General features: G+C 45.6%; 1 protein-coding gene across 1 annotated transcript in view; it reads left to right on the plus strand.

The window, feature by feature from the left end:
* Positions 1 to 217: 217 nt before the first annotated feature.
* The window catches only part of NRG1 (neuregulin 1), a 792,976-nt gene continuing 780,985 nt past the window's right edge, over positions 218 to 12,208 (plus strand). The window contains exon 1 of the mRNA XM_027853664.1: positions 218 to 956. Within this exon, the coding sequence (XP_027709465.1) occupies positions 218 to 956 (739 nt within the window). The remainder of the gene's footprint in view (positions 957 to 12,208) is intronic.

A 12,208-nucleotide genomic window follows, 5' to 3' on the forward strand; every position in this document is an offset into this window, starting at 1 on the left:
GCGGGGAGAGCGTGCAAGCGAGCAGGCGAGCGAGCCAGGCAGCCAGCGCCAGGAGGAGGGCGAGGGCACCAGCCGGCGGCCCCGCAGCAGGCAGCGGGCAGCGGGCAGCGGGCACCAGCCGGCGGGCAGCGGCAGCGCCCGCAGCGACAGCAGCACAGACCCGCCGCCGGACCGAGGGGGCGGCGGGGAGCGCTCCCCTGGCCAGCCCGCCTTCCCCATGGGCTGGCACGGGCCCCGGCTCGCCCGCTGCGGGGCGGCGGCGGCGGCGCCACACTCCGGCGCCCCGTCCCCGTCCCCGCCCCCGCCTCCGCCATCCCCCCCGCTACCCCTGGGTCGGGGGCCGCGGGCCCTGCTGCCGCTGCTGCTGCTGCTGCCGCCGCTGCTGCTGCTGCGGACCTCGGCCTTGGCGGCGGGGGCGGCGGCCCCGGGCGCGGTTTGCTGGTGGGCGCCGCGGGGCGCCGGCTCCGTGCGGGAGCGCACCCAGCGCGCCACCGTGGTGATCGAGGGCCAGGTGCCCCGCCGGCGAGCGCCCGACCAGGCAACCGCTGCCGGGGGGCCGGAGGAGCCGCCCGCGACGCCCCACTCGCGCCGCAGCCTCAGCCTCAGCCCCAGCCCCCGCCCTGGCGGCGGGGCTGCCGGGGACGCCGAAGCGCCCTACCTGGTGAGAGTGCGCCACGTGTGGGCGGTTAAAACGGGCGGGCTGAGCCGTGACGCGCTGGTCACCGTGCGCCTGGGCCCGGCCCCGGGCTTGGCCTCCCCATCGCCCTGTGGGGACCCGCGGCCTCCGCCTCTGCCGCGGCGGCTGCGGGAGGACCGCACCTACGTCTTCTTCATGGAGCCGGAGGCCAACAGCAGCGGCAGCGAGCTCCCGGCGGCGTTCAAGGCTTCTTCGCCCCCATTGCCCGCAGGCAGGAAAGTGCGGAAGGAAGTTGGCCGATTGCTGTGTGAGCGGTGCGGTAAGTGGCGGAGGCCGCCTGGGGGAGGGTTGTGGGGAGCTCCGGAGGCCGCCTGGGGGAGGTTCTGTGGGGGCTCCGCGGCGAGAGCGGGGAGATGAGATGACTTGCCACGATGTCCCGCCGAGGCCTCGCGCGGGGTCGAGAAGTAGATGGCGGGCAACTTCTTCAGGAGCAGTGTGGCCCCTCCGCGGAGGAACCCGAAGGGCGGCTCTGATCCCGGCTTCTTGATGGAGAGCACCTGGTGCAGAGGGAGAGCTGGGGTGCCTAACGTGGGCGAGCTCCTTAGTTGGGGAGGATCTGGTTCCGGTTCTGCGACTCGGCCTCAGCGTGTGTGTGTGTGTGTGTGTGTGTGTGTGTGTGTGCATGTGTGTGTGCATGTGTGTGTGTATGTGTGTGTGTGTGTGTGTGCGCGCGCGCGCGTGCCCCTCCAAAGGGAGGGTACCAAGGTTTCCTTCCCTTGTACTCTTAGAATGAGAGCTACAGGTGTCAGGATGGATGACTGGGAACTGGTCTATGTGAGGGTCACGGATAGGGACTGTTGGCATCGTGACACGTCCTGGATGTCTCTGAATTGGAACCAAGATGGGAAGGGCCCAGCTTCTTCCTCATGTAGTTGTCTCCAAGTACGTGGATGTGTCTCCAGAATGGAGATGTGTGTGTGTTTGCACGTGCACACTCGCGTGCTTCCTTCTGTGACCCCCTCCCTTCCCAGGTCTAAGGATTTTTACTAAACTCTACAACGAGGATCTTTGCCCAGTAAGATGATTTGGATTCAGCCTGGGAGTCTTTGGGCTATGATGGAGTTTCAGACACAAAGCGAATATGTTACCTAGGAAAGTGCTCTGCCTGGGATAATCTGGCTCTTTTCAGGCTGGAGAGACTGGGTGGTGACGGTTTATTTACAACTGAGGAGCTCTGGTGCCTTCAGGAGATTATGTTTGCTATCGAAATGCTCTTGTGCTCGGATGTGTTTTGTTTGTCGTGGCTCTTACAATTTTCTTTTTCTGGGGATGGGGGTGGGTGGGTTGGTTAGCCATACAATCAGCAAAATGTTTCTTCTCAGATGGCAGGATAGAAACTGAAAAGATACTGCCACACATTTCAACTTTCAGAAATAATTTTTTTCTCTCCCAGATCTTTTACAAATCTTGCTGATAGAGTTGAGTTCATTGATGTAAAAAACTGCACTGAGCTCTGTTTTCCTTGGCATGTGGTTCCGGGCAGTTGTTAAGAGGTTCCTGTCACTTGTAGCTAGCCAGTGGCTCCAGTTTCTCTTTAGGGCCCAGGAGGGAAATCCCCCAGTGTCCAGGTCTTCATTTGAAAACTGTAGTTGTTTCAGCAAGACCTGTAAGGACTGCACCAACACGTAGGCGGGAGCTGTTTACAGAGGGGAGTGCTGAAGAAAAGTGAATGACGCTGGGATTCCCCAATAGGGCTGATAGATGTGAAGCGCGGAAAATCCCCCGCTGGGATCTGCTTTCTCCCGGAGACCAGCTTGGTGCCGCTTTTAGAATGGGAGACGTGACTGCTTAATATACCTTTGAAAAGAGGGGGCTTATCAACTAGTCCATGGAAAGGCCTTTTCTCTTATTTCCAAAGGAGACCGAGTTATGAATCATTTACCACGAATGGTGGGGAGGGGATACGAGGGCAGCCATTGCTGGTAGTGACGTCAATGGCTCCTGCTTGATGAGATTCAGAGTGGCATCACTTCGGATGGCTAGGGAATAGCCGGATGTTTTAAGGTACATATCTCATGTTATTCCTGGACACAAAAAATGTATAGGGTCTGTTTAAATGCTGCTTTATTTTTGTGCTTCTGAGATGAAATTTTGGTTTCTTAGAGCAACTGGTCTCTGCTTTTGTTGACCAAAGTGAATTCACACTTACAGAATACTGCAAAATGCTGTTAAAAATGACCTGGAGATCTCTCTTCCCCTCCCTCCCCCCAAAAGACAACACAGATGATACTAGGACACAAATAAGCTAAGTCCTGCTGTTGTTCAGAGTCTGGGTTAACACTGGTGCACTGGGCTGTGGGCGGGCAGGACTTCCAAGCCCTGTGATGTCATATCATTCTCTAGGTATTGCCTCTGGCAAAGGATGGAAGGAATCAATTAAGAAAAGTTTTTTCTTGAATTTAACAGAAATTTTCTGTTTTGGTGAACCCAAAACGATGTGGATGCATTTTTTATGAGTTTGAACATAGGACAAAAGTAAGGCAGTTGAATTGCAGCCATCCGAGCTGAGGAGAAGGTGGATTTCATTGTTATATGAACAGAGGGGACAGAAATCTGGCAACAGTTTCCAAATGGTGGTCTCAGTTAAACATGGTTAGCCTCTACCAAGAGCTATCTTGAACTGCTGGAAAAACCAAAGCAAACCAAACCAAACCAACATCCAGGGAAGAGGGAGGAATTGCTGGGGGTTGCTTTTTGCTGCAGGTTTATGGCCAGGAAATAGTTTATTGGGAATGATGAGTAAGAGGTGGGTATTCCAGAGGGGAGGATCTCCATGGGGATCAAATGATTTCTGTTGCTGCCACACCCATGGCCTGCAAAGTAAGAAGTCCCTGTTTGAAAAGAAGTAGTTCCTTTCTATCCAAAACAATTTAATGGGTTTAAGAAAAAAAGATAGGCACTATTGGTGTCTCCTTTGTACTTTGTGCAAGCTACTCTTCATCTGTGTGTGTGTGTGTGTGTGTGTGGCGCAAAAATGAGTGCTTTAAATCTCTTCCACACCTTTTGTTTTCCTCTTTTACACTGAAACAGCTAAGTCAGATTTCTATACTTCATTGCCGCCTCATCGGATGTTTTTGATTTCGTTCCAATGAATCCCCACCTGCTGTACAATGCAGTATAGACTCCACAAAAGGCAGTTTCCAATGGGGAAGTGAAAATTCCATGCAGACCGATCACTCTTGATTTTGTAGGAGACAGAGACAGCCAGTGCAATCCACACAGATGGATCCTGCTGTTCCAGGTTACATGAGAAGGGGACAGGTGTAGATTTATTTTCATGATATTGACATGTATGTATACACAAATGTAGAATCTTCTCACTCAGTGTTTTATGGTGCCCTTCACATCTTCTTAACCCCAGGGGTTGACCTCGTGGTATTGCAAAAACAAGAGAAATGCTGCAGGAATTTTCCAGCACGTGTCCAGGAACATTATTCTTAATAAAAGGGACATTACAGGAGCAGCAGTGTGGACAGAAGCAGCTTGATTGTCTGCATTTTGGAAACACGTGGAGAAATGCACGGTCATTTCCTGACACAAAGTCTTACTGTTTATCACTTTTTACCTTTAAAAAATAATCAGCCTGTCATCACAGCCTCTGGGGTAGATCTCAAACACTTTGTCTGCTGAACAGTAGGACACAGTGGTTTCATTTTTGCTGATTTCCATGCAAAAAAATATATATGTATATATATTTAAAAATTTCACATTTATGGTTGTTACATGAAACCAAATGATTTGGGAAAAATATAGAAGAGAAGTGGACTAATATAGAAGACAGTCAACAGAGTCAGGCAAACATGGGCTCAAATCTTATCTCAGACATATATTGGAGATGTGGCCCTGGGCAAGTCACTTAACCTTTTGGTGCTACGGATAATACTCTAAGACTGTAAGCTATAGATGAGTTGCTCATTGGTGTTGGTGAAGGGAATTTCCACACTGTGAGTTCTCTATACCAATAAAAATCACAGGCGTCAGAGAGGGAGGGATGTTTACTGAAAATAAAATGTTAAAAAAAAGTTTGGAAGTCTGGCAAAAATGTAGTTGGGTTTAGAACACTTATGTTGGGTGGGAAGGAAAGAGACATTTTCCATAATGTTATGCACCTATAACTCAAAGGAAAGTCTTTGGTATATGTTCTTAGGTATTAGGATGAAGCCTTAGTCATTGAAAGTGTCACAATAATCTCACTAAGCTGTATATGCTTCCAGCAAATGAGATAGAAATCTATGACTGAGTAGAAGATACTTCATCTCTGTCACGATAGCAATTATTATCTGGGTTGGTTCATATCCAACCCTTAATTTTTCTTGTGTCTCCAACAAATGGACCCAGTCCTCAAGGTATTTAGGTTCTACTGGTGGGGGGAGAGGGAAGACATCTTTTACCAAATAAATATATTTGCCGAAAGGCAGAACTTGAACAGTTAGGGGATTGGCTTTCTGAAGGAAGAGACTTCTGAGTAGTCTTGGAGGAAGCTAAGGATTATGAGGCAGATGTGAGAAGTGGGGGCATCCTAGGCATGAGGAACAGCCTATGCAGAGGCATGGAGGTAGGAGACGGCATGTTGAGTTTGGGGAACAGCAAGTGGGATGGTTTGTCTGGAATGCAGAGCATGTGAATGGGATTAATGTGAAATGAGTGGGGAAAGGCAGCCTGGAGCCAGACTGGGAGGCTATCTGTCTTCCTTTTTGGACAGTTGCCTCTTGGTACTTTTCTGCCCAGGTGTTACTGCTTTTGTAAGCCTTGTGTCAGAGGCTCTCATAGCACAGAGTGTCCAGTCTTACTTGGGAGAATGCCTCACCTTTCTAACTTGGAGCTCCCACCCAGAAAATGTGAAAAAAACCACTGAGACAATCCCTCTTTTTGACACCACTTGGTACATTGGCATCTGCTTCCCTTTTTGAGCGCATAGTTCACAATGTTACAAGGTAGTTAAAATATGACAATTCCCCCCCCCTATTGGGGCATCAAAGAAAACAAGCTAGCCCTCATTGGGGAGCCCTAGGAACATAAGGTTCCTCCAGTGATTATCCATTTTGCAAAGATGCAGGTGGAGTGCCCATCACTTCTGTTCCTGGCCCGGTAGATTCTTCTCCATTATTTCCAGCCTGCACGTCCGCTTGAAGTTCCTCTTTGTCTCAGGCAGTACTCTCTCCACTGGAGCCATCGTGACTCCTTTTGGGCATCGGTGCTCCTCCACTCAGGGGTGCCAGGCTGACTGGGCTCAGTCGTGGGCTGCATTCTCCGTTCATTGCAGGGGGAGGCCTGCAGAGGTTATCTGCTGTCTCCCAGGTTCCTTGATACAATGCCAGACCAGAAACCCTCTCGAGCTGAGTCTGTTCCCTTTGGTGAGACCCTCTGTTGTCCTGTGGCCTCCCAGAAATTTATCCGGGGAGTGGGACCCCGTTACTTCCCTTCCCTACAAGCGTTCTTGCTACCAATTCCTAATTAAGATATCTTGGTGTCCTTTCACCTTCCTACGAGTCTGGGGGGTCTCCCACCCAAGGGAGCACCGCTCACATATTCACGGGCTAGGGAAAACTACTCTGACTTTTCCTGAATTACCCTCTTTCCAACTTTGAAGATGCTCTTCGAGGCAAGTGGATGGGCTTATTCAAATCGTCCTTGACTTTTACTAGCCCTAGATGGCGGTTCTGGCAGTGGGTAGGGACAATTCTCCTGGTCCTTCACCTTGCATTTGCTCAAGGACATCTCTTCTTGGGAGGGGAGGAAGGATAGATAGCTTTCACACAAGCTATACTTAGGTATCTTCAAAAAAAATTAAATGTAGACTTATAGGAAAGCCAGATGCCCCCCAAACCTGTGAGTGCCCACCCTTTCCTGGTATTTCTTGCTATTGTTTTTAGCTCTTGTCCAAATTACCTGATAAATCATCTTTATAAATAGCCATTTAAAATGGATAGGAACAGGAGAAATGATTGTCCCTTTAAAAATGGAAACCATATGTTGAGGACAATGTTAGCTCAAGCAACTAAACAAAAATGATACCATAGAAGGACTTTTCTTTAATAGCAAAGTGAATGCCTCCTCCCAGGGAGATGAGAGCAGGCTTTAATCTTCGCATTTCAAAACCAAGCTATCCCTGTAGCAGTGCTTATTAAAGAGAGCCCACTGCACCCTGAAGGTATCATTTCAGCTGGTCATAGTCTTAGATGCACCTGTCTACTTGGGGCATTAGATTTCACAGGATTAAAGAGAAGGGTAGGTAGGGAAATAAGTATGTTGATGGTTTTCAATCTCATTGATTCAAGTATTCCCTCCAACGAGGAAGATCTGAATACATCCCGATGTTCTCATATCATGTATCATTCTTGTCCATCCCATTCCATAAATCCTATGCTGGGAACCATTTTCTAGATCTCATGTGATTGCATAGATACCATTAGGGCTTATAAGTTGTCCATTGGGCATCTCTCTTGGCATGTGACCAACTCATCTTTTTTTCATTGTACATCCCTCTAGTAACACCTGTTTCATTGCTTCCCCTGAAAAGATTTGGTAATACATCATAGCCTATTCATACTCAATATGCACCTCTCTCTTGCCCATTGGCTAACCTGTGACTTAAATCTTGGGATACTTTAGTATTCTGTATCTCACAGCTCAGGGTACATGATCAGCTGTGGCAATATTATGGAAAGGATTAGTGACTGGCCTCAGTGACCTCCAAGATCCCTACATTGATTTAACCACCTCAGACAAGGAGAAGAAAATGACACCCATTTTCATTTGTGTCTTTCCATAGATTATTGTGTGAAGAGAATCTACCCAGAGTTTTAGAAGTCTTCACGTATTTTTTAATTATTTTAAAATTTTCCCCAAAGACACTGGTGCAAGACTCAGTCTGTTTTGACTCTGTATAGGCTAAAAAAAGTATGCATACAGCCAGTTGAGGCAACAGCTGTGTGTTGTGTGCAGGATGATTTGTCCAAAGTCAGATCCCAATCTCTACCTCTCACTGGTACCGGTTTATTTTTCTTATTAAGTCTTTCCTTGGGTTGGAAATACTTGAACCCTTACAGATATTCCAGAGATTACTGATATTACAGAAATTCTCTCTATACTTGGTTTCTCCCTGCCTTAGCCTTAGAATTTCAGGTTGTCATTGTCCTTTGTGGTGCCTAGACCTCCTGGGTGGAAGAAGGAAATAGATGAAATATTTGTCCAATAGATCAGAAGCCTGGCGTGGAGGCATAATCTGTTAGTGACTGGGGACTCCAGGTATCTAGATAGCTGTTAGAGTTTGATCTCTCTCCCTCTGTCTCTATAATTTTCTCTCCTCACCTTCCCTTTCTTCTCTCCTCTTCATTTCTCATCTTGTCTCATCTCTTATTGTCTCTGTCTCTGTGTCTTCATCTATTTCTTTGTCTTCCTCGCTCTTCTCCTTTCCTCCCTTCTATTTTTGTCGTCTACTATTTCCTTCCATCCCCTCCCCTTTTCCCTGCTTCCCTTCTTTCCTCTTCATTTTTCTTCATGTCTTGTCTCATATCTTCTTGTCATCACACCTTCTCCCTTCCCTGTCTAGCTGTCCTTCCTTTCTCCCTTTCCTCCTCTCTCCATCCCTTGTACTCTCTCCTGTATCCCCTCTCCTTCTTTCCCTCTCCCTCCTCATCCTTTCCCTTCTCCATTCTTTCCTTCCCTCTTCCTCTTTTTTCCCTCTTCCTCCCTTTCTCTCTTTCCTGTCTCTCTGTCTTTCCCTCCTTTTCCTTCTCTCAAATCTTCTTCTTCTTCTTTCCTTCTCCTCCTTTCTTCTCCTCCCTTTCTCTCTGTCTCCATTTATCTCTCTCGCTCTCTCTTTGTTTCTGTCCGCTATCTGTCTCTGCCAAAAGTAGAGCAGCTAATATATCATTGGATAGTCTTCATGATGATTTCCACCTCCAAATGATGGAAGAAGTAAGCATGGAACTTTTCTTGATTTGATTATGACCAACAAGGAAGAATTGGTTTCTGAAGTGGAAATTATTAGAACTTTGAGTGGGGAAGTAAACAGTGTATCTTAGAGTTTGAGAAGAAAACTGTGCACAAGCTGACATGAACCATAGCATTTGGCCTGGCCAATGTCACAGGGTTCAGAGAAATCCATATTCTAAAATTCTCTTGGCAAAGTTGGTTGAGAAAAATGATGAATTCTCAAGAATATATTCTGGAGATAGAAATAGAAAATTTGAAGAGAAGACAAAGGAGGGGTGGTCCAAGGAAATCTATGTAGATCTACAGACCACTCATTGACCAATTGAGCTTTTAGGAAAGCATGCAAAGGAGACATACATTTTTGGACATGGTCAATATGGGAATTTATTTTGCTTGACAATACATATTTGTTATGAGACTTTTGCTTTTCTTTTTTATTTTTCAATGGAAGATGGTGGAGGTGGAAGAGAGAGGGAGAGAAAATGAATGCTTAATAGTTGAAAAAATAAAATTTAATAAAAAAGAGTAGGAAGAGGATATTGCTAATTGGGGTGGGTGAGATAGCTGCTCAATGATCGTGAATGATGAAGAGAACTATTCAATGTTTACTTTGCTTTGTTCCTCTCTGCCTGGGAAAATGAGCTTGAAAAATATTGTATTGACCTCTGTCGTCTTAACATCATAGTAATTTCTGCAAAAAGAAACTCAAGAAACCCAATCCTTGTCTACATATTCAATATTTCCTTCTAGCAGCATTATTTAAAAGTTTTTTTTTTGTATGTGTCCTGCATCTCTTTGATAGCAGTCTCACAAACCTATGGGCTCCTCAGAATCACATTTTTAATTTGCATGAACTAAAATCATAGGATGAAGAAGGAATCTAATCATATCACAATAATTATTAAAAAAATTTTAAGCCACCTAGTTTCTGGTCCAGGGTAAGCATTCCTGCCTTATAATAAAGAAAACCAGGTACCGTGACCGCCTCTGATATTATAGGTCAGTGGTGTCCAACTCAGGTAGAAAAGGGAGCACTAAACCATCCATAAGGATCCCTGTGGCAGCATATTCACTTAGGGAACCACCTGTTAACACTATCTATGTTCTAGTGTATTTTGATTTATTTTGTTAAATGTTTCTTACTTGCATTTATCCCAGTTGGGAGTGTTGTGGGCCTCTTATGGGCTGTGTGTCTGATACCTGTGTTGTAGATAACATTCTACCCTAGTAATCTCTGACCCTGCCATGAAGAGGAGGAGATAGATGTTTCATTTTTTCTTCTCTGGGGCCACTATTGATTTTTTTGGTCACTCAGAATTTATCTTTCTCCTTGTGATTCCCCCCCCCCTTACATTGTTGTGGTCATTGCACACATTTGTAAAACTCTTCTGTAGCTCTGTCAGCTTATTTTACTATGCATCAGTTCATGAAAATTTTCCCAGACTTCTTTGAATTCCTCCTATTTGACATTCTTGCATAAGAACTTTATTCCATTTTATATGAATATTATTATACATGTGTATATATGGTATATATGTGTACTACATATATACACAGATATATGTATGTATATATGTATTTACATATATTATGTAAGACAATATATGTAGAACTATAGATGTGTGTATGTATACCTACATACATGCACATATGTGTGCATATATAATACACATATATACATATATAATGTCCTACATTATGTATTCATATAGGCAGCTAGGTGGCTGGAGGATTGTTGAATGTGGAAACAGGAAACTCTGTGTTTAAATCCGGCCTCAGACATTTACAGGCTAAGTAAGTTTGAGCAGGTCACATCACCTCTTTCAGCCTCAGTTTCTTCATCTCTAAAATGGGGATAATAATTGCATCTATAACATATATGAAGTGCTTTGCAAAACTTACAGTGCTATATAAATGGTAGTTAGCTTGCTAGGTTTTTTCAGCTATTCCCCATTAATGTACACCCACTTTGTTTCCTGTTCTTTGTTATCACAAAGGGAATGCCTGTAATAGAAATACTTGGATATATATTGGACCTTTATTTCAGTCCTTGACTTTCTGGGGGTGTACATCCAGTGGTGAGATTGCTGGGTCAAAGGATATGGACCATTTTTAGTCAGTTTTTATTAATAATTCCCAAATGATACCCAAAATGTTTGGATCAACTCATAGCTCCACCAATAATCTGCTTGTCTTTGGGGAGAAAGATCATTAGGTTGGAAAGGGCACAGCAAAATGACTAACGGGGAGTTAACACCCAGGATAAAGAAGAGATAAGATAGTGTCTAGTTTCCCTTGTGTTTGTCATCAAATCAGAACTGCATACCTGGGAGCCCAAAGAACTGCCTGCTGAGGGCAGTCTTCTCTGAAACATCCTAGGGAATGCCAGATGGGAGGCTGAACCAATGATGGAGTCTGACCAATGAGATATTATTGTGCCTTAAAAAGTCACGAAGGGGCCACTAAATGGTACAGTGGATAGAGCACTGGCCCTGGAGTCAGGAGGACCTGAGTTCAAATTCGACCTCAGAAACTTGACACTTACTAGCTGTGTGACCCTGGGCAAGTCACTTAACGCTGATTGCCTCACCAAAAAAGCAAAAAAAAAAAAGTGATGAATATGGTAAGTGCAGTGAAAGCTGGGGATATCCATCTGGACCAGTGTAGAGTGAAGTGAGCAGAGACAAGAGAGTAATTTCTATGAAGGCGGCAGTCACGTAAAAGAAAAGGGCTTTGCTCAGAGTTCTGAAGGCTTTCAATGCACTGGCCAGTCAGGACTTCAGAAGGAAAAGGAAGCAGGACCTCTTACCTCTTGAGTAGAGGTGCAGGATGGAACATTCATTAGAGACCACTGCAATGGACATTGATCAACTCAGTCTGTCTCTGGTTGGCATGTAGACTCTGGCATGACTCTCATTCCCCCACACCCCAAACCCCTTCCTGCCAATACCACATATTATCAAACAAATGCCCTCCTTTATCTAAATGGCTGGTTAGTTCAGCCAAGTTTCTAGGCTTATTTCTCATTTCCCCCATTCCTACACTCAAAATTTTATTGAGACTGGCTTATTTCATTGTCAATAAGAGTTTCTTAAGCACCTATTATATGCCAGAAATTGCATGAAGTGTGGGGGATACAAAGAAAGGAGGAAAGCCTCATGATTCCTGTAGTTAAGGAGCTCACATTCGAGTGGCTGATGCTACAGATGATGATTTTATGTATATATATATATTATATATATATATATAATGTATATAATGATTAATGATGATTAAGATATACAGAAGGGAAATTAGAGGAAATCTCAGAGGGAAGTCACTAGCTGTGGGGAGGACTAGGAGGGGTTTGTTATAAAAGGTGGGATTTAAGCTGAGTCTTGAAGGGAGGTAGAGGAGACAGAAGGTAGGAGGGAGCATGGAGTTTTACATTCAAGGAAGAGTAGAAGGCCTGAATGGGCATTGCCTCAGTCTCACTGAGACCTGGGAAAGACCTTAGTTTAAAAAAGCCAAGGTCTCCCATTGCATCCAGGGTCATCTCTAGTCATCCTGAACTATATCTGGCCACTGGACCCA

This window comes from Vombatus ursinus, unplaced genomic scaffold (assembly GCF_900497805.2).
Source record: "Vombatus ursinus unplaced genomic scaffold, bare-nosed wombat genome assembly UNPS02010193.1, whole genome shotgun sequence".
Classification (NCBI taxonomy): domain Eukaryota; kingdom Metazoa; phylum Chordata; class Mammalia; order Diprotodontia; family Vombatidae; genus Vombatus; species Vombatus ursinus.